Source organism: Sinocyclocheilus anshuiensis, unplaced genomic scaffold, assembly GCF_001515605.1.
Source record: "Sinocyclocheilus anshuiensis isolate Anshui unplaced genomic scaffold, SAMN03320099.WGS_v1.1 scaffold91, whole genome shotgun sequence".
Classification (NCBI taxonomy): domain Eukaryota; kingdom Metazoa; phylum Chordata; class Actinopteri; order Cypriniformes; family Cyprinidae; genus Sinocyclocheilus; species Sinocyclocheilus anshuiensis.
Genome location: NW_015552636.1, coordinates 1,696,543 through 1,722,576, shown reverse-complemented (window position 1 = coordinate 1,722,576; position 26,034 = coordinate 1,696,543). Strand labels below are relative to the sequence as shown.

Here is a 26,034-nt window from a genome sequence, read left to right as displayed (position 1 = left end):
AAGAGTGAAAGAGCAAGTGAGAGAGTGTGTTACCTCCAGCGTATGAGTGTGTATGAGCTGTGTGTGTGAGAGTGTGTGAGTGAGTGAGTGAGTGAATGAGTGAGTGAGTGTGAGTGCGTGCGTGCGTGTGTGCGTGTGAGTGTGTGAGTGTGTGTGTGTGAGAGTGTGTGTGAGAGTGTGAGAGTGTGAGAGTGTGAGAGTGTGAGAGTGTGTCAGTGTCAGCGTGAGTGTGAGTGCGTGAGTGCGTGTGTGCGAGTGAGTGAGTGAGTGAGTGAGTGAGGGAGTGAGTGAGGGAGTGAGTGAGGGAGTGAGTGTGCGAGTGAGTGTGCGAGTGAGTGAGTGAGTGTGTGTGTGCGTGTGTGTGTGAGCGAGTGTGCGAGTGTGTGTGTGTGAGAGTGTGAGCGTGTGCGGTGCACGTGTGCGTTTGTGTGTGAGCGAGTGTGCGAGTGTGTGTGTGTGTGTATGCGTGCGTGCGTGCGTGTGTGTGAATACTGCTCATTGATGAATCTGTGGGTCGGGTCATTAATCTACAGCAGTGTCTGCAGGACGAGGATGAAGGTGGTTAGTGGTTCCTGATGCCCGCGGCGCTGCTCCGCTCAGGCTGGCATCTTTATTTTACGCTTCTTTGGCTTGATTGGGACACTGCGTTCCAGCTGTGGCCGTTTCTCTGTGCTGTCGGCTGAGGATTGAAGATGTGCGACTTTGTTCCAACATCAATGTCGTACCTCGACCAGACTGAAGCACAGCAGTGTTAAACTCCAACCCTGAGCTCAGACGCTGGCTTTACTGTTCTAATCATCTTTCTCTGACTGATTAATATATACAGTATATAATGTAGTGTAAGTTTATTGCATTAATTTAGCATGAATATACAGTGGTGGCCAAAATGATTAGAACACAATGAATGCATTAGAACAAAATGAGTGTTTGGAAATGTAAACTGATATTTCCTACTGACACACTACAGCAAAATATAGAAATAACTGACTTAAACCATTTTTTAGCTGCTGAGAATACTAGTGTTCTAATCATTTTGGCCACCGCTGTATGTACTGAAATAATGACATTATTTTCATGATAATGTAATAGCCTTAAATTCATTCAAGTAGTACTGTAAAGAAATGCTACCTTTGAGTGAAATTAGAGATTCACTTTGTAAATAAATAAACAAATAATAAAATCATTAATAAAACAAATATAATATAAAAACCCTTAGAAAATTGTAATTTATATAATAATTGATATTCTAGTGTTTGTGTGTTTGATCTCCATCACAAAGGCATTATTCAGCTGTTCTTCTCATGTGTGCTGTCTCTGTGATTAGCCTCTAAAAACCCATCGCAGTGAATCTTCAAAAAAACAGCCAATCAATCTTCACAGTGTGATTTTTGTGGCTCAACATAAGGCTTCATGATTAATCGAAATAATACTTTAATCATTGTATAGTTTTCAGTGGACTTATCAAAGTGCAATAGCTACAAATGAATGAAATATAAATCGGTTTCAGAGTGAAGTGCGGCACTGTGTTCATTTACACGCGAGCAGCTCATGATCCGGTGTTTTCTGCGGCTCGGTTCTCTCTGCATCTGCTCTGAGCTTGACTCGCTTTCATGTGCATTTGACAAAGCATGCACCAGACCATCTTTACACAATTTGTAAACTGGCTGTTGGCAGCAAAAGAGAAGCTTAAAAGAATCCCTGCAGTTTTCCATCAAAATATTATCATATTAGTTCATATTGTCATATATTTAGTTCAAATTGTAAAGCCCCACAAATAAGTAAAGCAAACTTATATTAACTGTGCAGCCCATGTTTTAACATCAGGAAAGACTGCGAATTCTGACAATAACAGGAATCCGTTTTGTTCAGCTCACTGCTTGTTTTCTGTGTGTGTGTGTGTGTGTGTGTGTGTGTGTGTGTGTGTGTGTGTGACTATAGCGTGTGCTGCTTATAGAATAACTCAAACTAAAGTCAGGAGAGGTGAACGACACATGAGTGCTGGAATTGATGAAGGAGGTTTATTATGGAAATCAGCACTTGTTGATGTGACTGTTTGTTCGTTCTCTGCAGAACTTGCTGGTGAACCACGGATGAAGATGATGATGATGATGGTTGGTGCTGAAGAAGAGGAGCAGCGTTAGAGGACGATTGTGTGTGTGGTATCAGGATTGTGTTGGTTTGTTGAGCTGATCTTCATTTACTGTGAGCAAATAAAGTCTCTTCAGCGTCTGTTTCTCTCTTCAGTCTCTCATTACTCTGTCAGCTTTCCAAACAGTGACTGTGAAGAGTTCTTCATCAGTCTGAAACTCTGCTTTCTGAACATCCGCTCAGATGAATATGATTAAACTCAACCATTATGGAGATAAAAAGCATCTTTGTCCACTGCTGTGTGCTCTGAGAAAATGTATTTTCACTGAACATATAAATCACTATTTCACTATAGTTGATGCATTTTGGAACATATAAATCAGTAATATTTTAGTGTAGTTTATGCATTTTTAAATCTAATATTTCAGTGTAGTTTATGCATTTTTAACATAAATTTCTAATATTTCAGTGTAGTTGATGCATTTTGGAACATATAAATCAGTAATATTTTAGTGTAGTTTATGCATTTTTAAATCTAATATTTCAGTGTAGTTTATGCATTTTTAACATAAATTTCTAATATTTCAGTGTAGTTGATGCATTTTGGAACATATAAATCAGTAATATTTTAGTGTAGTTTATGCATTTTTAAATCACTAATATTTCAGTGTAGTTTATGCATTTTTAACATATAAATTTCTAATATTTCAGTGTATTTTATGCATTTTGGAACATAAATTAATAATATTTCAGTGTAGTTTATGCATTTTGGAACATAAATCATTTTAGTGTAGTTTATGCATTTTTAAATCAGTAATATTTCAGTGTAGCTTATGCATTTTGGAATATAAATCAGTCATATTTTAGTGTAATTTATGCATTTTGGAATATAAATCAGTAATATTTCAGTGTAGTTTATGCATTTTGGAACATATAAATCAGTAATATTTTAGTGTAATTTATGCATTTTTAAATCAGTAATATTTCAGTGTAGCTTATGCATTTTGGAATATAAATCAGTAATATTTCAGTGTAGTTTATGCATTTTGGAACATATAAATCAGTAATATTTTAGTGTAATTTATGCATTTTTAAATCAGTAATATTTCAGTGTAGCTTATGCATTTTGGAATATAAATCAGTAATATTTCAGTGTAGTTTATGCATTTTGGAACATATAAATCAGTAATATTTTAGTGTAATTTATGCATTTTTAAATCAGTAATATTTCAGTGTAGCTTATGCATTTTGGAATATAAATCAGTAATATTTCAGTGTAGTTTATGCAGTTTTAAATTACTAATATTTCAGTATACTTTATGCATTTTAAACATAAATCTCTAATATTTCAGTGTACTTCATGCATTTTTAAATCACTAATATTTCAGTACAGTTGATGCAATTTTGAACAAATCTCTTAATATTTCAGTGTAGTTGATGTATTTTTAACAGATAAATCTGTAATATTTCAGTATAATTTATTAATTTGATGAAAGTAATATTTGCTTTGGCTATGTGAGATAATAAAAGATCTAGAGGGACTGGCATTAAGATCATTTAACAAGCTTTGCATCAGATTTATGTTAAAAAATGTAGCAGTCAGTGATGTTTTCTCTCTCCATCGGTTGATTTTTATACTTCGACTCACTTTTTCTGGCCCGTACAAAAGCAGGTTTGGTTTGTGAGATAAATCGGACACATGCGTGTTCTGTGATAATTGAGTGTTTGATGAAGTTCCTGCGAGAGCTGAATGCTCAGGGATCAGTAACAGATCTCTGGATCATTCTAGAGCCCCGTGTCTTGATTTCCATGCATTGCGTCTCTGGCACGGACTCAGTCTTGTGTTGATGAGGAGCGGATGCTCAGGAGAGGACTGGCCTGTGTGCTTGTAGTCATGGTAACGCTGGTGGAGACGGATGAAGATAACTGGGATCTGGCGTTCCTGATGTGTCGTATTGATCTCCATCGCCGCGTGTGAATCACAGAAAGAGAGTGCTAAACATTGATTCAAACGTGCAGCTGCAGAAATACAGTTTACTCGTGAAAACTGCGCTTTATTATGTTTGCTGAGCCCATATTAAAATAAAACCGGGATATGAAACTGCTGTCTTGTTTGAAGTAGAATATTATATGATATGAAGATGGAAACACTTCAGGGTCAGAAACACTCAATAAAAGAAAGATCAGACCCTTTCTCAGGAATTGCTGCCATTTGTGTCGCATTACCAGGAAGAAATCAATATTTTCATTGTTTACACTCATTATTTCAACTCTGTTATTATTAAAATGACATAATAGAGTTTTGTTTTTTGGCAAAAAGTATAAAAATTGACAAAATAGTATGTGATGATTTTTGCTCAGTTTACACTCACAAGGATTTCTAAACTATTCAGTCAGCTGACAAAAAGTTTTTTTTCCTGTTTTCATTTTAATTTTAGTAAAATTTTTAGTTTTGTTGTGTGCTTTTATCATGTATTTAGTTTTTTTTAATTACATTTTTTTTAAATACACCTATATAGTTTTTTTTTTTATTCATTTTCAGTTTTAGTTAATTTAGTACATCTTTATTTTATTTTATTTAAATGTATTTTATTTCAATTAACTTTTTTCAATTTTTTGGTTAATTATCTACAATAACTCTTAATATTTTAATCATTTATCAACATTTGCAATTTATGGTTCTTTACTGTTTGTTAATGGTCACATGACATGCAGGTAAAGTATTTCATCTTTTTTTAGTAAGTGTTTTATTTTTATTCTTTTTTTATTATCCAAATATGTATATATTTTTATTTGACTTTTTATGGTTTCATTAATTATTAGCCTTTCATCAACCCCAGTTTGTTAAACCCTGATTTATTGCAATGGATTTCAAATGTACTGTGACAATATTGAAATAATATAATGTTTAATGCTTAATAACTAGTGCTACTTTGCAAGATAAGGTTGTAATTGGAGTTAAAAGTCTAAGACTCAGCCTTTGGCTGTACTGGTGGACCACTAATGTGAATAATATATTAACACTGAGAAAATAAATATGCAGTAATGCAAAAATATACAGTGTCAGAGACTCTCACTGACTTTCACCATGATTATGTGATCAGAAAATTCCAGTGAAGTGCAGCATGTTGTTCCATATTCATTAAGGTAAACAATAAACATATGAGTTTCAGAATATATTACTGATTCACATATTATTGGTTCCCAGCATCAGTTTCTTCAAAAAGAACTGATGTTCATTTGAAGATCTTATATGGACTGTATATCTGCGTTCAAATGCCATTTGGATTAAACATGTTGATAGACGTGATGTGTGACATTTGAGGCAGATATTCATATATCACACATCCTTTACCTCATCTGAAATATCACTGGAGCACTTTTATTGTATTACTCTCAGTATTACAAGTGAAATTGTAATCTCAGAAAGATTTAATTTAATTTACTTTAATATGGAATTTTTATTCTAATCTGTCGCACTTTGCATATGTCATGAGGAGAGAATGAGCCGTTCTCTCTGAGGGTAAAACTTCATTCACAGCCCTAAGCGCAGAAACAGACGCAAAGTGAACAAATGTAAATGAGTTGAATGAAAGTTTCTCCACAGCCGGTGCAAAATGCCTTCAAACCATGAGAAAATGCAAAAACTGAGCTGTTGTGGATCCACACACACACACACACACACTCAAACACACACACACACACACACACAGCGACAGACGAGTGTCTGTAAATCTCTCAATAAGTGTCTGTCAGAAGGGTTGGTGTGTGTGTGTGTGTGTGTGTTTGAGTGTGTGTGTGTGTGTGTGTGTGTGTGTGTCCTGTATTTGCATTTATAAGTGTGTGTGTGAGTGTGTGTGTGTGTGTGTGTGTGTGTGTCCTGTATTTGCATTTATAAGCATGCATTCACCATTATGCCATTAGAAAATCAAATTCCTCTGAAGGCTTCCAAAAGTCAATGTAATGATCCAGATTTCCTCCTGAAAGCGAGATTGGCTTTTTACTTTCTTTCAGTCTTCCTTTTAAACACTTTAACACTTTTTTTAACGCCGTGTGTGTGATGGAATCTCATTTCACAGCTCATTTAACACTCGTGGAAGCATATTCATGAAAATAAAGCCTCTCCGCCGTCATTTCCATTGAGCTCTGTGTTCTGTGCTCATTATGACCTGTTTACTTGCTTCAGTATAATGTCAAATAACTGGGTCCGACTGGTTGCAGTAACGAGTGTTTGATGGAGAATAGTTGGGCTGATGCACGACTGGAGGAAAACACAGTTTGAGTCTCGCTGAACTGTAATCTGCAGGAAATATTCGGCTTAATCACAGTTTGCCAGATAATAATGCAGATACCAAACCGCAACATGCTCTCATGCCAACAAACATTATCTGATTATGGTTATTATAGCTGGTTTGTCATTATCTTCCTAACAGTTTACTTCATATAAACTATGAAGCATTGCTCAATAAAGATGCAAAAAAGGAACATTAAAATGCAGTTTGTTTCTGCCAAGATGAGGACAAATAACAGGTGTGAGAATGAGCAACATGGTCTTATAAGTAAAAGGCTATTAGAATAAATCAAATGTATAAATACATACATGTGTGCAGCAGCTGCTAACTTCAGTTCAGAGTCAATGGCAAAAGAGCCCAGAAACATGAATGCACAACAAACACCATTATTCATTTGCAGGTGCCTTACAGTATTAAAATAAATCTCATTTAAATTAAGATGAACTAAAGCTATGATTATAAAACTGATTGAATGAGCCATAATCAAAGCTGTAAAATGCAGGGGGGGGGGGCCTTAAAAACACATTGTTCAACAGTCTGCAGTTTAGTTAAAAAACTATATTACTTGGTGCAAAAAAAATGTATTCTGATTGCTATTATTTCAGAAATAAACAAAAGGATTTGAATAAATTTGCCATGGCACTCAAGAGTTAAATATGAATTAAAAGCCTTTAATGCATCATGGCTATTAAATTTTAACACAACGGTCTCTTTCCATCTGGCATTGTACATTACATATATTGTTGGCTCTTTGGCGATTTGCTTTTGTTCTTCTTTTGTAATCACTAAGGATTAAAGCATCTGTTAAATACATAAATGTAAACATTTGAGCAAACCAACCAGCCAGTCAGATTGAGGCTTATGGGCGGGGTTAACAGAAAGTGAGCTGTCAATCTTTATGACATCACCAAATGCTTTATAGTGTGTGTGTGTGTGTGTGTGTGTGTGTGTGTCTGTGAATGTGAGTGTGTGTGAGAGAGTGTGTGTGTGTCTGTGTGTGAGAGAGTGTGTGTGTGTGTGTGTGTGTGTGTGTGTGTCTGTGAATGTGAGTGTGTGTGAGAGAGTGTGTGTGTGTCTGTGTGTGAGAGAGTGTGTGTGTGTGTGTGTGTGTGTGTGTCCTTCACTCACCGGAAGAACAAATGAGGTTAAATGCTCTTTACAAATGCTGGCAATTATTCAAAGGCTGCAGACAATAAGGTCAAAGGTCAACAATAGTTTACTATGATGTCACTAATCAATAGAGGTCTTGAACTCCAGTCCGTCCTGTCCATAAAAAGAACCCAGAACATTCTGTTAATGAAAATCAATGGGATTTTTTGGGATTGTTATTCGACTGCTACAGGAAAACCATTAAGCCAGTGGTTTTCCATGCACCTATATGCCCTTTTTTCTTTCTCTCATGCCACGATTGGTCGATTATTTCCAATTCCTCCATGCAATTGGTCAAACTACTCTTCAGTCATTACCTTCAGCAAGTATGAAAACAAAGCTAAAACCTAGATATTTTAGGCAATTTAGAAATCCTGTGAAAAAGAGGATATATGGCCTCCCTAGAAAAAATAAAGCATATTAAGTCAGAATGGGCTTAAATAACATGCAACAAATTTATGCTAATATTTCATTTGTCACAGCTTGAAAGCTCTAAAAGGAAAAGTTTGTACACTGTTTCTTGACAAAACAGCAAAATGTATAAGCAAACAGAAATACACCCTTTATAGCTGAGGTAAAGAATCTTGTGATGTTGCACACGTATATGAAAACACTTCCTGCAGCTGTACGGTGGCCTGAGGGCGACATTTGAGATTGAGTGTCATTTCACATGAAGAGCTGTGAGGAGATGAGAAGCGTGGAAAACAGGTTTACCTGAGACTCCCAGCTGTGTGTGGTGTAAGATAAAAATACACAAAAACATGTTACAGTATATGTTTGCATTGGTGAGTTTGCCTTTATACGCACAATGTTTGAATATTCCAGTAATAATTGAGCATTTCACCTCAGGCCTCAGTGTGTTTGCATTCATGTGACACACACTTAGGCTAACCGAGACTTGTCATTTGCACTTATATATTGTTGCTCTTTTGTTAGTTTTGACTGCTTTTATTGTCCTCATTTGTAAGTCGCTTTGGATAAAAGCGTCTGCTAAATGACTAAATAATAATAATAAATAATGTGGCTCTCTCGTGGTCCTGATTGAACCGCCTCAGGACTGTTAAACACAGAAACCAGATCTCCTCTATGCTTCTGTGGCTTTAGACAGTTATTTGAGGATCAGCTCCACACCTCCAGGTGTAAACAGATGCCGTTCTCAGCTTCGAACCCCAGGTAGAGCTCATCTAGCTGGGTTAAGGAGCCTAAATGTCCCCCTCCTCTATCGCCCACGAGGAAATCGCTCGCCTCGCCCTGAAATTCTCCTCAGAAGAGCCGCTGTGAGGTATGGAAGATCATTAAAAGCGCATAGACAGTGACTGATTGTTGTTAAATGTGTGTGTGATGCTGCTCTGCGCTCCTCTCTGGATTGTATTTCTGCCACTGTTATATGACAGAGACGAATGGCTCTGGGGGTTTGTTTGTGGAGGAGTGAGTGTGTGTTTGGAGAAGGCTGAAGTGATGTCATGAGTCACTGGATGTGATGTCTTGGCAAGCAGGAGGTAAGTGTTAATGAGCAGCCAAAGCTTGTGTGTCATTCAGAACTGAAAATATAGCCTCCAGTACTTGTCAAAAGTTTGGAAACATTACGATTTTTAAATGTTTTTAATGAAGTCTCTTCTGCTTGCCAGGGCTGCATTTATGTGCTCAAAAATACAGTAAAAACACTAGTATTGTGAAGTAATATTACAATTTAAAATAGCTGTTTTCTATCTGAATACATTGTAAAATGTAATTTATTTCTGTGATCAAAGCTGAATTTTCAGCAGCATTACTCAAGTCTTCAGTGTCACATGATCCTTCAGAAATCATTCTAATTTCATGAGCTTTTACCAATTTCTCCTAAACACTGTAGGGTTTGTTTGGACACACAATTAGGTTATACATTTACGCCAGTAGGTGGCGACTGAATTGAATCACTTATTCACCCGATTTATTCAAAACACTTTTTTCATTCAGGAAAGAGTCAGTGAGTGAGTCATTGAATTTCTCACTCAACCTAGTCATTCAGAAATCCTTGAATGTCCACTTAGACAAGAAAAGACCATTCGACCAACATATAAATCAACAACACTCAGTATGTTTACAAGGACAACAGTATTCTGATTTTAACACGACTAAGACAATACTCTGATTAAGAATCTACCATGTAAACAGATTTTTGATTAACTTAATCCGGCTAAGTCATCCTCGAAGTAAACACTAATCAAATTAAGACATGTGGCGTATTCCTATTTTAGTCGCATTATCGAAGTGCAGTATAGACATGTGCACACCTTAATCACACTATTACCGTCGTGTAGGACATTTCGCCGCATTTTGCGACAATATACACAGTGCTCAACCGTTTGACAGCAAACAAAAAAGCATGGCTTCAACACCGCCGTCGTCTGTTTGGATGTATAGCATGACAAATAATTAACTGCACTTGAAGCTTTCATAAAATTAAAAATGAAACACCTAAAACTGTATATGGCATCATAACGAAGACAAACTATATGTTTAAACGGGAAATTCTGGAGGGGACGTCTAATGGCGTCATGTGGGGACGTAATGACGTGTGCCATTAATCGAACTATGTACTATAACATGTAAAACTGGAACATGAAAGGAATATTCTAAAAGCAACTCATGTAAACACCTTAATCATAATATTGTCTTATTTAGAATAAACAATTAGATTACTGATGTCCATGTAAACGTAGTCATTGTTTTATGTGTCATTTAGGGCTCAGTAAATCTGAAAGTGATGACAGTACAATAACAGATGGAAGTGAAAAACACTCGATATCGCAACAGTCCAGGATATATAGAAACATGTCACAAACATTGTCAAATCCAGTGATTAGAAGCCAACAAATGTCCTCAGACTGGTGAGCTCCATGATGTTCCCTCAGCTGTTCTGAAGTCCCAGCTGTGTGCTCGTTCTCGTGGTGTTAAACATCTGTGGATTTGTGTGCTGAAGTGACATTGAGTTCACACAAACAAACAAACAACTACAGCAGATTTTGCAGAGCTGCAGGAAAAGGGTGGCAAAAAAGAGTTTTAACGTGATTTTAACATTTTTGTGCATAATTTACATACTTCAATTTGTGTTCTTTTATAGGTTTGATGAGGTTATAGTTTCATAAATAAAAAAGGAAAAACATTTGAAAGCTATTGTATAAGCGGACCCTTTATGTGTTCTTAAGAATCAACAAAAATAATATCCAGGGTTACAAACACTCATAAATATTTTGCACGCTTATTAGCATGTGAGCTGAAGATGCTAAGCAATATTCAGCATGTCTAACTGATCCCAGAGCAACTACAAATATCAGCATATCTTTGTTTTCTGTTTAGCATTCACATTTACTGAGTGCAGCTCCTCAGAGAAATCAGATCCTAAAAACACATCCGTCAGAGTCCAACCCGCAAGTTCAGAGAATCAACCATCAGATTGTATCCTAAATGAAAAGCTTTATGGTTTTTACCAAAAATACTGCTGTTATTTGAGGTAAAATGTTATATTTCACTCAGATAAGTTGAGATCAGGGCCATGTTATATTGAAAACCATCTTTATAGAAGTGAGAGGTCATCTTAGGTTTTTTAAAACTCTTTTCTCTTCTTTTTAAATGTTCATCTAAGTTGACCTCCTGATTTGATTTCTGAAATTCGTTTCTGTATATGGACAGGATTTGACTGTAGCTTTTGCATTTCCACATTGTGCAATTCACAATCACATTTTAAATGTGCAGTCATTATGGAAACCACAAACTTCTGCTTTGCCGAGCGCATATTCAGTATCCAATTATGCAAGTGGGCATTCTATAAGACTTATGAGAGGTTAAGGAATGGTTATTGTCATGGCTGTGATTAGCTGTTCCTGCTTTCAGATCTGCTTTAAAGGAGTAGCTCACTTCCAGAATGAAAATTCTGTCATCATGTACTCACCCTCCACTTGTTCCAAACCTGTATGAGTTTCTTTCTTCTGTTAAACACAAATGAAGATATTTTGAAAAATGTTGGTATCCAAACAGTTAATGAGCACCATTGACTTCCATAGTATTTTTTTTCCCCTACTATGGAAAATTTTCTAAATATCTTCGTTTGTGTTCAACAGAAGAAAGCAACTCATACAGGTTTGGAACAAGTGGAGGGTGAGTAAACAATGAAAGAATTTTCATTCTGGAAGTGAGCTACTCCTTTAACAACATGTATATGTTCTTTCAGCTTTCAATATGAGCTTTTCACTGCCATCAACTGTCAATGGACTACTTTGAACAGGACTTGATTGCACGTAAAATTATTAGCGCCAGACTACAGAAAAATACCTAAGTGAATCATCAGCTGTGGTTTGAATAGCACTGAACATGTCTTCTCCTTTTGCATGACTTTAGCTGGTTTTAACTGGCCTTGAAATCTGAGAAAAGATCTTTTAATCAGTGAAAATGAGACGCCATCTGAGGAGAAAAGCTCAGAAATCTTCACCATTTGTTTCAAAGCATCAGCTGTCTTCTGTTCTGCTGTCATGGTCTGGCGAACTAAAAGCGGGATACAATTAAGTTAAAATGGAGTCATATTCAATAATGAGGACTGATTCATTCAATTAAGATGAATTCATAATGTTTCTCAAATGCTAGTAACTGTTTCACTGTGGGTTTATGGAAGTAAAGACATTCAGTGAACAAGAACTGTGGCCTTACACAGGAAAAACAGAAGCTCATTGGGAAAACCCGTCTTCTGCTTGAAAACACTGTGACACAGCAGAAGTCATTCTGAGAAAAACAGCTGTTTAAAGGAAAAGCAAAAATCATTCTCCTTCAAGAAATAGTTACAAATACATATGACTACAACATCTAAAATACTAACCCTAAACAATACAATTCAGATATGTTCCTCAAGAATACAAGAGTTCAAAAACAAAACCTCACACTATGACTCCAAAAATAGACTCATGATGAACTTAATATGAGCAGCTGTAGCTGTGATCAAAAGCTCTGTAACTTGAGTGGAGGATGTTGTCTCCTCAGCTGAGCTGATGGAATTAGATGTGATTATAGAGTCTCAAAGGAAGCCATCATAGATGTACATTCAGCGACTGAGGTTTTGTCTCAGCCAACATAACAACGATTCAGCAAGAACTGTGTGTGTATGGATGTGGCAAACTTTATAAGGTCTTTTATAAGGTATAAGACAATTACACGGTCAAACGAGCGCCTTGGACTCTTTAACAAGCTCAACTCCAGCCATAATGCAAACACCGTAAACATTAAAGCGTCCAAGGTCAAAGCCAAAATAGTCCATTCAAATTCCAGCGAGACAAGAGGCTGAATGTAATCTGAAACCAAGAACGCAAGCACAACTACCCTCAAACTAGAAAAGAAGGCTTCATCTTGCAGTGTTTCCATACATGACTTCACGTTGCATAAGAGACATATGCAAAGTATTTAACAGTTGAAATCACAAGAAACAGGTGAAAAGAGTGTCGCTTTGTTTAAAAAATGGTGGAGAAAGTTTGGTGAACAGACATTCTGGTTGTCGAAATAGCACAGATTTAGCACATATTATTTAGGTTTTGCACAAATAATTAATATTAACTTTTTTATGTACTGCTTCAATAAAAACAGGTGAGTTCAATAGATTAGTCATTTGCGAGCTGAAATGTAAGTACGATTTGCTTTGGAAACATCCAAAAATCATTCAAACAGTAATTTTAGGGGAACAATCATTCTTGTCAACTAATTCAAATAGTAAACAAAGTGCCTCATTTAACTTGACAACTTCTTTCCAACATTTGTCAGTTCCAGGATTTTGTACATTCTAAAAAATAAAGCTTCCAAAAGGGGGTTTTCGTAGCAATGTCATAGAAGAACCATTTTTGGTTCCCCAAAGAACCTTTCAGTGAACTGTTCCTCATGTCAACAGTTCTAAAGGATCTTCATGGAACCATAGATGCCATTAAAGAACCTTATTTTATAGGAGTGTAGATCAGTGCATAAATACATGGCCCAGCAGTTAAAAGTCCAGAATGACTGGTTGGTCAAGTGGGAATGTTTTTGTAGCTTTGAATGTGGGGGGTTACGGGTTGCATTCCAGGCTATTATAACTTTTTACATTATAATTAACCAAAATTGCTCTGTATGTGAGTGTATGTATGTCTTGAATTTGCATTTTGTTTTGTGAACAGATAGAATATATATATGCTGCTATTGCTGTCTGCAACGACCACTCAGCAAAACATTAAAACTAATTCCAGTGCTGGATGACCATTCACTGTGACAAACACTAGAAGAACTGAAGATGCTTCCTTTGTATTAGATGCATTAGATTTATCCGTGCCTTGAGCTATCATAAAGTGTTGGGGACAAAACCGGCCATTGCAACTAAATTATGCTTGTGCCTCTGGTGGTGTGTGGATGTCTGTATGACACCTGTGCAGAAAGCAGCGTTGTTAATCTCCTTATGGCAGCAATCTTTAAGTAGTGGAATGTGGTGGATAGTTGTCAGGGTTGCCAATCCTTGCCATGTGGCTGTGCCTCTAACAGGATTCAGAAGAACAGAGGGTGAGCACTTTATTGGGTGATGACCAGTCGGTGAGTGCACATGCTGAGGTAAAATATATTACAAAATAACTTATTGGTGCAGTTATGTTGCACTTGTTGTTGTCATTTATCAAGTGCCCTGAATAAATAAACTCTTGCAGTATACTAATGTTGTTTTATTAAGTGATTATCCAATATGAGCACAATTAGCTAAGAGCCAGATGCTGTACAGATCTGACCTGTATACTAAGACATGTCATCAAGTGATTTCCGTTTCTTTCCAGGCTAGTACAAACACTTTGATGTGGTTTGGCGAGAGTTTTTTGTTGTTGTTGGAAAAGACATTAAAAAAAGACATTAATCATATGAAATGCAATATCAGAGTATCTGTTGAGATCTGGCTTTATTGCATCTCCAGCCTTATAGTATAATGTTTTGTTCGAATTATTTATATTGACAAATACTTATATTTACATGCTTGCTTGCATTCACACAATGTTTGTGAGTCTGTGGAGTTGGCGTGCGTGAGTGTGAGTGATGTCGCCACCAGCGGATCAATCGACTCTGTGGCCTGAGAGAGCTTTTGTTCTGTATTCAAGTAATCACATGCTCACACAAACACACCAGTCTTTACTTAGTTAACTCCATTACATTATTGCTATAGGAAGAATTTCAGAGATGTTTTATGTTAATGCTTTCAGCACAAGTGAGTTTCCTGTGGTTTTTACAGAGGGATCAATTTGATTGCTGCCCTGTAATGATTTGTGTAAAATCTTTAATTGAAAATGAAAAAGGTTATGAATTTTTTTGACAAATGTAACTTACAGTAATTGTAACACTGTTGTGCTATATTGTTTCAGCACAGTTTATTGTGTATTTTACGGTATTGTATATTATTGCATTTTATGTTGCACTACATTGTCAATGTTGGGATCATTTCTCTACAACAAATTCCTCCGATGTGCAAACTGATTTGGCCAATAAACTTCAGCTTCACAAGCAAGTTTACAGTGTCGTGGCTTTACACGCCGCGAGGTGGCGCTCTAGAGCAGCGTCGGGCCGCGCGTGATTGATCGTTTCCAGTGCAGTCAGTCCTCGCGCTGCTCAGATCGAGGCTGCTCGCGTTCTGAACACCGAGCCGCATTCCAGTCGCGCCACGGAACGGGATATTTTGGCGAGTTTGGGAATTTAACTATGACTAGGACATGCCATCCAAGGATCATTCGAACGTGTAAGTGCCATACACGAATTACCTGAACTGTCTGCGTTAAAATGATTAGAAATGTGAGTAGAAATTTTCATGGCAGTAGTTTTGAAAGCAGGATCTTGTAGCCCAGCTCTGCGTTGAGACGAGACTCGTGTAGTGTCTAATTTAAGCACTGCTGTGGTGTTCAAGTGTGGAAACCAGCGTTTGGTTTTTACACTATCCGAATACCACGGATTATTCTGTACAAAACTTTAAGAACCCGGCGTTCAATTGTTGCCGGAGAGTGGATCACATTGAGACTTTGTAAACACTTGGATGTCTGGTTTGCTGGAACCTGGTAGTTTCCAGTAGAAAAATGTGTTTTCACACAGTCCTTTTACAAGAGCGTAACCTGGGATGAAAGGTTGGGAATTTATTACCGATTACATTTCCTCCAACGCTCGGCTGAATGGCAGCGTTAAAGTATCAAACGTATCGGTTTCGTTTACTTGATCCGGTTTGTATACTTTCCAAACACGTTGTAGAGTTCAACAAACTCGCTGGTTGACTGCATTGTGTCAAAGCATTTAGAGTTCAGAGAAGAAGGACAGCAAGCGGCATGGCGAGGGGTTGTTCTGGTAGGGTTCGGTCAAAGTTACCGAGAACGATAAGAAACTGACATTCCATAGGAGTTTTGGGCAATTCTCACGTAAATAAAGACCATGGATGCGTTCCCCAAAAGCATTGTAAGCTTAAGTACATCGTAGACCCATTGAAACCAATGGAGCTACGATCAATTTAGGCTTACGATGCTTTTGGGAAACGCAGCCCTGGACGTTTCAGGAACGCGGTGTATGAACGCTCCGATTTGAAAATCGTCTTGGAACCATATGTTGTTAAAGGGGCTATTTTTAAACTACCCCTCCTGTTTCTCCATCCAGAGGCACCCTCATCTGAGAGGACCACATGTTGCATTGGTAAAAATCGATTGGCTCTAATTGATTTAAAAATTAGGTGTGTTGTGTTAAAAGGGCGTTAACAGCAGAACTGGTTATGGAAGCTGTTGTTGCGGCGCATCTGAAGGTTCTGCCTGTCCGTGGGTGTGTATAAGCGCGTACATAGACTACTACTATTCATTTTCTTGGTCTTCATTGGATCTGCATTTATGTGATCCTGTACGGGGCTTGAAAACCATATATAAATCATTTGCAAGAAGTTGACCGACATGACCGCATCATTTGCCCCTACATGACCATTGAGCTCGCGCAGGCTTTTTAGTGAACATTGACTGGTGGGGTTTTGGTTACTGACGGCTCTAAAGGGTTTAAGAAATGGACCCTAGTAAAACGATTGGTCTCGACATCTCAGACGACTATTCATGGTCCCTGTCTTTTCTATTGCTATCACGACGTGACGGTTAAGAGCGTGACGGACATTCAGCTGGAAATTGGGAATGTGTTTCCTCAGGCGTGAGGGAATCGTTTGTTTAGACTCCCAACACAACCCTAACGGGAATAATCTCACAGTTTGCCTATGGAAGAATATAAAAAAAAAACGATTTCAGGCCCCGTAGGGCAGCGAGTTAAAGCCATCTCCCTCTTTTGGACGTGTATTATATGAATAGCCTATAATTCACATCTATGTAACGTTAACCAAACCACTTAACGGTCATGTTGAGTTGAGTGACTTTATTACCTCATTATTAGATTCCTGGATTCTTAATGTTGTACATGTGTCAAAGAATTTCGATTTGTCAAATGTTTAATAAGGACTTCTTAAACGTGTTATCAGGTTGAACCCCTGTCTGTAAGCAGTTCCTATAAAATTAGCTAGAGTTCGAGGTCTCTCAGACCCCACAGTCCTAGAATACGAACCTGATGTAGTGTCGAGCAAACTTTACCTCAGAATTAAGACCGGTGATCTTGCGAAGTGTGCTTTTACCGTGAAAAGTCCGTTATTCGGATTCGTTATTCGTTTGTGATGTTCCAGTTTGGAATGCGGACTGGCCCGCGCGCTGCTGTAGAGCGGTAGATGTGCGCATGCGCGAAGGCTTCCCCTCCTCACTGGCGCGACTGGTTTTATTCAGAGCCGCAGCACAACTAATGACCAAGATTAGCTCCTTTACCAAAATAATTTATCTCAGCAAGACAAAAATGATTGGAAATAAATTGCATGCGCGGGGGGAAATAATTACGGAGCGAAGGATACAAGCGCTGCAGTAAATTGGGCACAAAGGGAGAGAATTAGGCTATTGTTTTTGTTATAGATTATTATGAGTGGAGATGTGAAATGAATTTGGCCAAATTAAAGATTAATGAACGTGTGGGGGAGAGAGTTAAGATCTTCTTGGCAAAATATGCTGCTATTAAGCATTAGAATTTACTGTACTGTGGCATCAGATGGTAATAGATGTGATATATCATGGTATGGAATATGGTATAGGTTCTGGTCAAAAACCCATGGCGGTACAATAGTATTTTTTGTGCTTGTTTGTTAGTGACTAGTGTTCAACTACGAGAGTGTCGTCTTTGTGTATTTTGTGCTCCTCTTGTGTTGTCAGCATCCCAGGCTGCAGCAAGAGAACTCATAATTGTGGCATTCTGTGGCCCATAGCTCACCCTCTGTTTGACTTCTATTTATAATCTCTCTCTGCGTCCACTGCAATTCTGTCTCTGTCTCTCACTCTGTACTGGGTCAACGCTTGTGTGCTGCTTTGCCAGTCCATAACACAAGGGTTTCAGGACCTATAACTTGACTGAAAGAAGTCTCTAGGGCTCCTTATGATCTATTGGTCTCTTGTGCTCTATTATAAGTTGTGTTAGTGAGTTATGAAAATACTGTCTCTGTTCAGATGATGTGACTCCAGAGACGTATGAAGGCTCTCAAGCAAATCAAAGTAAATTTTAGTTGTAAAATGCATGTACACCATTATGAGCTCTGCACAGCTACAAACAGATTAACAACCATCTAGTGAAGTCAAGTGGTTCATATTGTTTTTTTTTCTAATTTTAGTGTTGATGTTTTTCTAGCTGCGTTTAATTACCATGTTGTGATTTAGCTGTTAACGTAAAACCAACCCAGAAAAGTGGAAATACAGGACTTTTTCTTTGAAAATGTGCTTTTTACACGCATGTAACTCCTGTTTGTTTGAATTTTTTTCCTCATTTATAGGGCTGCACGATAAATCGCATGCGATATTTAACGCGCATCTTGTCAGAAATCCGGTTCTTTAATCAGCGGTAAATCTCCATCACCTGCGTGCTTTCACATTGAGCAGCATTAACTACACAGAGCCGTTGTTCACTGACGAGTTGCGCAAAACCACGTCCATAGTCGCAGGATTTTTTGCGCTGCTCGTCAGTGAACAACGGCTCTGTGTAGTTAATGCTGCTCAATGTGAAAGCACGCAGGTGATGGAGATTTACCGCTGATTAAAGAACCGGATTTCTGACAAGATGCGCGTTAAATATCGCATGCGATTTATCGTGCAGCCCTACTCATTTATATGCCAATCTCTCTCTCTCACACACACACACACACACACACACAGTGTCCTCATAAACCACATAAACATGCACACACACACACACACACACACACACACACTCATTTTCTTAAGGCCTAAGGCCAGTGGTGATATTAAAAAGCATTTAAAAGGTCTGGCTGTTACTCTGTTTGTTAAAGAGCAAACAGCGAGAAGTCTTCACACACAGACACTGTTAACTCTGGCCAACCTTCAGGCAGTGACTGCACAGTTTGACCTGCCATGAAATCACACGTTCACTTGTGTCCATACTAGTGATAGACTGATAAATTGTACAATATTTGCCTATTTTGAGATCATCAACATTGGCTGATAACTTTACCCACTTGGCTTTACCCAGTAGACTTGTTGATGGATAATGGCCAATTTTAGTTTTCAAATATTTTAGTCAATTTTGAGTGAATTTCTGCATGAATGTTTACATCCCAATTGCAATAATGTGTATTTGTGACCTACATTACATACATATTTCCTTTTATTTGACTTTGGCCACCTCATACTCTAGTTATCAACCCATATTGGTTGGCTACTAGTCAACAAACCATACTAGACTGATATCATGCTTCAGAATGCAGACAAATGCTCCACAAACTTCAGTCAAGACTCTCAATAAGACAGCAGTCATAACAAACATTCATTTTGACCTTTGCGGCCTAGCATTTGGTCTGTTTTTGTAAATTACTCATACCTTTTGAATTCTGTTGATATGTGGCCTTTGCTTTGAAGTGCATTTGCTTTACTTTTTAAAGTGCTTTGAATCAAAAATGTCACAGTGCTGAAGTTTGGTAGTCATGACAAAATCCGATCTAGAACAAGAAAAGCAAGCATTTCAAAGTTTCTTTAGTTTGAAAATTTTATCACCTTCAGTAAAACTCAGCAACAGAAACTAGCTTTCAGTGGGATGTGGTTTTTCTTTGGATGGCATGTGAACACTTTGAGTTGGCAGCTATACATTATTAATATCCAGCTTTTTCCAGTTTTATTTTCATCCGCTACACTTTTAACTTCTTCAAAGGGCCTCCATTCTCTCTCTCTCCCTCTCTCTCTCTCTCTCTCTTTTCCCTGTGTGATATCTGTTATTTTGGATGAGTTGTTTCTCAGGAATGGCCGACAATTGCTGTGGTTACACAATGCAAGCAAACCGTTTTCCTGATTATACTTGAATGCATATAGATGTGAACACATCCGATGCTTAATACAGAAGCTTGTTGCCCTTTGCACATTTAAAGACTCCCAGTTTTGTGTTTGTAATGTTGTCGACTTAATGTTGCACAGTTTACACAGCTAATCGTAGAGTAGGTGCGTCTTGGCTGAGATCATCCTCCTGTAATTCAGTTCTTGCACAATCTTATGCTATTCGAGAGTTGATTCTTAACTATTTCGGCAGACAACGTGGAGTAAAGATATGCAGTTGGTTTGTACAAAACAAGTAAAGAAATTACAGTTGAGACAGTGGTTGGCGAGAAGTGGGAAGCAGCTCGCTGCCACTTTGGCTTGTTAATTTGTTTGTATTTTAGCTCCTGCTTCCCACTGCTTCACCATCCTCTCGGGATCTTTTTCACAATTTCATTGTCTGATTGCTGTTATTTTGCTTGTTGTTGATAGTGTGCACATCTGTAGCATCTGCGATCCCTGGCACATGTAATGAGCTGGCTGCAATTTGGAGTTTTTGTTGCAAACTTAAAGCTAAAGTGTGTGACTTCACCACTAAACGGAATCATGAAATAACGACTTTTAAACAGATAGTCTCACCACAAACTCGCCATTGGTTGAGTCAGACTGAACGGGCGTCTCAAACATAGGATGGCACCGCAGTGTTTATGCTTTTTTCAATTAAAACAAATCAAATGGTTTACTTTAAATTGTCTCTGTATATTAAGCTGGAATTGAGATTAAGAAAATTTCTCACACTTCAGCTTCAAAACACGAAGGACCTTTGTTGTATGGCATTGGCTAGACTTTACAGCTTTGTGTGAAGCACATGCATGTTGGCTTAAACTAGTCCTTTATGTTGTTTGAACAGCACAAATGACTTGAGTCCGTCCTGTCAGAGAATGAAAAGCGAGCAGAATCTGAAGTAATGAATGAATCTTCATGCTGTGAATTTGAGCCGTGTTTGTGACGTATAGTTAGTGATACGCTCTGTGTTGTTTGGACAGAAGTCAAAGTATTGTACTGGAGTTTACTGCTGTGTGAGTCATTTTTGGGTCGTGCATATATAGTATATGATTAAGATAGGAAATGGTCATGCATCCATATGGCTGATGCTACATGTTTTCTCTCTCTTTATCAACTTGACTTCTCTCATCACTCCCACTCGCTCTGCTTTTTCTCCCCTTTCCTCTGGTTGTTTTCTTCTGCCCTCCTCGCATTGCTCGTCTTCTGTGCATGTGTGTGTGTGTCAGTGTTTGGATGTGTTTCTGGTAAATGGATGTGGTCCAGACCCGATCTGTGATTTGTTTTTCCTTTAAATGCAGTCAGTGGCTAAAGCAGCAATCAGGAGGACTGGCCTCTCCAAGAGTTTTTCTTTTTTACTCTGTATTTTCTGATTGTTTTTACAGTGCAGTGCTTAAGTGCAGATTTTTCAAGAGCACAATTTTGTTGACTGCAATTGTGAGGTGAATTTCAATCTGTGACTGATCAGTAATTCTCAACTAATGTGTTATGACCCAAATATGGGTTGTAGTTGTGGATGGCATGAAACAATTCCTATTCAGCCTATTTCATGTTTAACGGTTTTGTGTATCAACTAATCTTGGATTAAATCTTTTTGTCAGCTCATTTTCTTTCAATTAGCACAGGTTTTGTATTTTTCTTTTGGAGCTGATCTGAGCTTAAGCTCATTGATTTGAGCTTATGCACCTCAGTTTTTGAGTTAAAAAAAGATAACTTCAGGATAATTTTGGCAATATGCACTGAAAAACTGAGATGCATAAGCTCAGATCAGTGAGGCCTACAATCAGTGAGTTCCAGAAAGACATACAAAACCTGTGCTAATTGAAAGAAAACAAGTTGATGAAAATATTTTTTGTAATAATATAGCATAATGAGAGATTTACATGCAATTGTTGGTAGGCTGGTTATTTTTGACCTGAAACACCAACAAGGCGGGGTAAAAAATTGTTTTGGGAAGTTGTTATATTTTGTGTGAGCAAAGTCCATAAGTCTAGCATTTTTGGGAAAAAGACAATCCTCTCTGGGTCAAAATCATCAGAAAACAACATGAATGTTAAAGATGCTTTTGATGTTCGATGTATAATCAGGATCCTGAAGCAGAACCAGTTGAAATCCGCTGCGCTACAAGCACCTTCAGAATCACAATCTCAGCTCTGTTCTCCTCTGTGATTTCACACAGCGCTGCGGCATTGCATTCTCTGAGTGTTGCACACACACACACACACACATGCATTCGCTCAAACACACATTTCCCTTCCCTCAGTATTGTGTGCTGTTCTCCTCCTGCAGTTTTAACCGCACAGCCGTTTAAATAATTCAGCATCTTAAGCTCAGCTTGTAAATAATGCGAGCCCACATATTGCACTGCAGTGAACTCTGTGTTTAATTTAATACAACTCAGTGCATTCATAATTTCAAAAAGCCTCTTTAATGCAAATGTTTCAATTGTAAATGACACATGTATACACACTGCAACACATAGTTTTAATTATAACGTGCTCCAGCGAGAACTAATGAGATTTATTTCCTTCAGTGAGTTATGGCGTTGCTCAAACAGTTTTCTTCCCATGAGCCAATGCGTCTGTGCTCTCTGCTCTGTGTTTGTCTTGTTTGATTGCACTAAGTGGTTGTATATCTAGTGCTGTTTTATTACAGGGCTTGCAAGCACAATATTCAGATTCCCTTTTTGTTTTTTCTGCAGTTAATTCAGTCCCAACCGCTCTGCAATAATTCACCCACAAATGTAAGCTCTGTCATCGTTTAGTCATTCCCCATTTTGTTTTCTTTTTCTAAATAACACAATAGATTTTAGGCAGAATGTCTGAGCTGCTGTTATTCATGCAAGAAAAGTTTGGAGCTGAGCTTCAAAAACACCATTAAAGTAGTCCATATTATACTGTAACTGTACAAGTCTTTTTGTGCTTTGCATAAAATGTTAACACTATTGCTGCCTTGCTAGCATGTTACAGTGAGAGCTGAAAGGAGCACTGAGGATTATATATGCATGCAAATGAGTGCAATAATGCTGTTTGTGTTTTGTCTGTAGATTTTAGTTGCACTGTATGTTTGTGTATGAGCTGGTTTCTCTTCATTTATTTATTGTTTAGCTCTGTTCCACAACCTAGCTGTCTACTGCCAACATAGGCAGCCAGCTACCTTCTAAAAAAGCATCTGCGATGAAAAATCATAAGTGACTGGTTTGAAACGCTTTATATTGGCAACAACTCTGTGCATCATAGAAATAAAATTCCTCTTGGGAAATGCATGCTGGAGAGAATCGATTCAGTGGTTCTAAGAATATACGTTTTACTTTTAGATTTACATTTATGCATTTAGCAGATGCTTTTATCCAAAGCAACTTACAAAAAAAGAGGAACCAAACAATTTGTCAAATCAATCTATACAAATTTGTCCAACCAGCATGTTGCTAACCAAATGATGCAGTTCTCTAGCTAGTATAAAAATACATCACACACATATTGGGTAAAATTAACTATATTATTGGTATTGAATGAATTGTATCTATAATTTCTCCCATTTTGTCCACCATTATGGATGTTTTTTTTCGCCACTGATCTCGGCACAGTGTTTTCAAGGATTGCCATCTCCGTGAAGCATGCATGTGATGCTGGCCTGAAATATGGTATCTTAGAAGGCGGCATAAATATTCTGCCTACCTTTATGGCGTATGGCAGACTTTTAAAGCTTTTAAATGCTGCCTCGAGAGGGTTTTGGAGCAGGGCATTTGTGTGTGTCTGCGATGGCCAAAAGCTCTCTCAGATTGCAGTATGACATTCATGCTTTTCCTTATAATCCTTCAATGAGCATATCTGATATCAGAGAGGCTGTTGTGTGCATTGATAGTGTAATCTGTAAATTCTATGCTGTGTTAATGTTGTCATTTCACACTTCACTGCACCTTTTAAGGAGCCTGTTTTCACATTAATAACATTCCAGCAGCGTGAGATGAAGAAACAGGCATTTGAGTGAGTGGTTTTGACCAGAGCCTGACTCTTTTATCACGCCATATTATTTTAATTTCAGATCATGGTTATGGTATATATAAAGATATAGTTATATTAGCTGAAAATTCAACCACAAAATGCTTTACATATTAAACAACCATGGAATAATTGCCTGCTTTATAAATGAAAGGCTGTGTATCTCATTTAATTATCTTCCTTTTTTTTTTTAACTTGATAGACACAATCCAACAGATAAGGTTAAGCAAATGAATACGTCTGATATCAATGCAAAAATGGTGCAGCCAGTGACGCATCAAAACTAAATATTCATAATCAACAAAGCTGCCAGTACACCAGTTTGTGGTCCATTTTATAGAGTTAAACTCTTAAAAATAAAGGCTTTATTAACATCTTTGGTTCTACGGAGAACTTTTAACATCCATGGAACCTTACATTCCACAAAAAGTTCTTTTATCATGTTAAAAGTTTCTTTAGATTATTAATGTTCTAAAAAAGTGTTTTTAAAAGAGACACACTCATGGAAGCACAAGTTGTTTCAAACCTGTATGACTTTCTTTCTTCTGCTGAACACAAAAGAAGATACTGTGAAGAATGTTGGTAACCAAACATTTATTTTTCCATACTATGAAAGTCAATGGCAACTGTCAACTGTTTGGTTACAAAACATTTTTAACAGAAGAAAGAAAATCCTGCAGGTTTGGAACAACATGAGGGTGAGTAAATGACAGAATTTAATTTTGGGGTGAACTAACCCTTTAAGAACAGTTCTCTAAAATTTATTTGGAAAACCCAAAATAGTTATTCTATGGCATCACTGCGAAAACCACTTGGGAACTTTTATTTTTTAGAAGTGTAGACTATATTTTTTTGCTTTGTATTGGATTTTTACATTTTTTGCCCAATATACACTACTGGTCAACGTTTTAGAACGGTAATATTTTTTGAAATGGTCGCTTCTGTTCACCAAGTCTGCATTAATTTGATCCAAAATACGGCAAAAATACAGCATTGTGCAATATTTTTACAATTTAAATGTAATTTATTTCTGTGATGCAAACCTGTATTTTCAGCATCATTCCTCCAGTCTTCAGTGTCACATGATCCTTCATAATCATTCTAAGATGCTGATTTGCTGCTCAAGAAACATTTCTGATTATTATCAATGTTACACAGATGATCATTTATCAATTATCAGTGATTCATTTTATTTTAAAAGATCCTTTGATAAATAGAAAGTTCAAAAGAACAGCATTTAGCTGAAATAGAAAGCTTTTGTAACATTATAAATCTTTACTGTCACTTTTGATCAACTTATTGCATCTTTGCTGAATAAAAGTATTCATTTAATTTTAAAGGAAAACTGACCTCTTCTTACTGACCTCAAATTTTGAACAGTAGTGTATAATGTTACAAAAGATTTCTATTTCAGATAAGCTGTTCTTTTGAACTTTCTATTAATCAAAGAATCCTGAAAAAAAAACTTGTATGCAACTGTGTTCAACATTGATAATAATCAGAAATGTTTCTTGAGCAGCAAATCAGCATATTAGAATGATTTCTGAAGATCATGTGACACTGAAGACTGGAGTAATGATGCTGAAAATTCAGAAATAAATTAAATTTGAACAGATATTCACAAAACAGTTATTTTAAATTGTAATAATATTTCAAATTTTTGCAGTATCAGTATTTCACAATATTACTGTTATTGCTGTGTTTTGGATCAAATAAATGCAGCTTTGGTGAGCAGAAGAGACGTACGAAATACTTCTGACCAGTAGTTTAAATCACGGTATAAACTGTACAGCAGAATCTACAGGTTCACACATATCTACCATCATAGTGTGTTTCCATGGCGCTGCTCAGTGATGTGTGAAACAGTGGAGTGTCCCACACAAACACGCCGCCCCTGACCCCTTCAACAGCCCCGCATTCATCCGTCTCTCTGCCTCTCATTCTCTCGCTCTCACTCTTTGTCTTCACTGCTTTTGTGTTGGTCAGAGGTCCGGAGAGTCGCTGGTGATGAGGCTGCGAGTGAAATGCAGCGGCGTTTACTCTCGGGCTGAAGGGGGAATGTTTATCCCACGCGAG

The 26,034-nt window shown here is 37.4% G+C and overlaps 2 protein-coding genes across 4 annotated transcripts in view; both read left to right on the top strand.

Annotated features, from left to right (window-relative positions):
- Positions 1–5,903, top strand: part of chchd6b (coiled-coil-helix-coiled-coil-helix domain containing 6b) — a 23,719-nt gene extending 17,816 nt beyond the window's left edge. Inside the window, exons 9-10 of one of the 3 annotated variants that reach the window (XR_001631713.1) lie at positions 2,071–2,159; positions 5,880–5,903. Coding sequence is in view for 2 of the 3 variants with exons in the window: in XM_016458142.1 (XP_016313628.1) it covers positions 2,071–2,094 (24 nt within the window). In the remaining variant the exon portion in view is untranslated. Of the gene's footprint in view, positions 1–2,070; positions 2,250–5,879 lie in introns of those variants that run through there. The other 2 variants (XM_016458142.1, XM_016458143.1) reach the window with 2 other exon arrangements.
- An 8,175-nt stretch (positions 5,904–14,078) lies between these two features.
- LOC107666668 (plexin-A1-like) overlaps positions 14,079–26,034 on the top strand; it is an 84,630-nt gene continuing 72,674 nt past the window's right edge. Inside the window, exon 1 of the mRNA XM_016458087.1 lies at positions 14,079–14,120. The gene's annotated coding sequence lies outside the window, so the exon portion shown is untranslated. The remainder of the gene's footprint in view (positions 14,121–26,034) is intronic.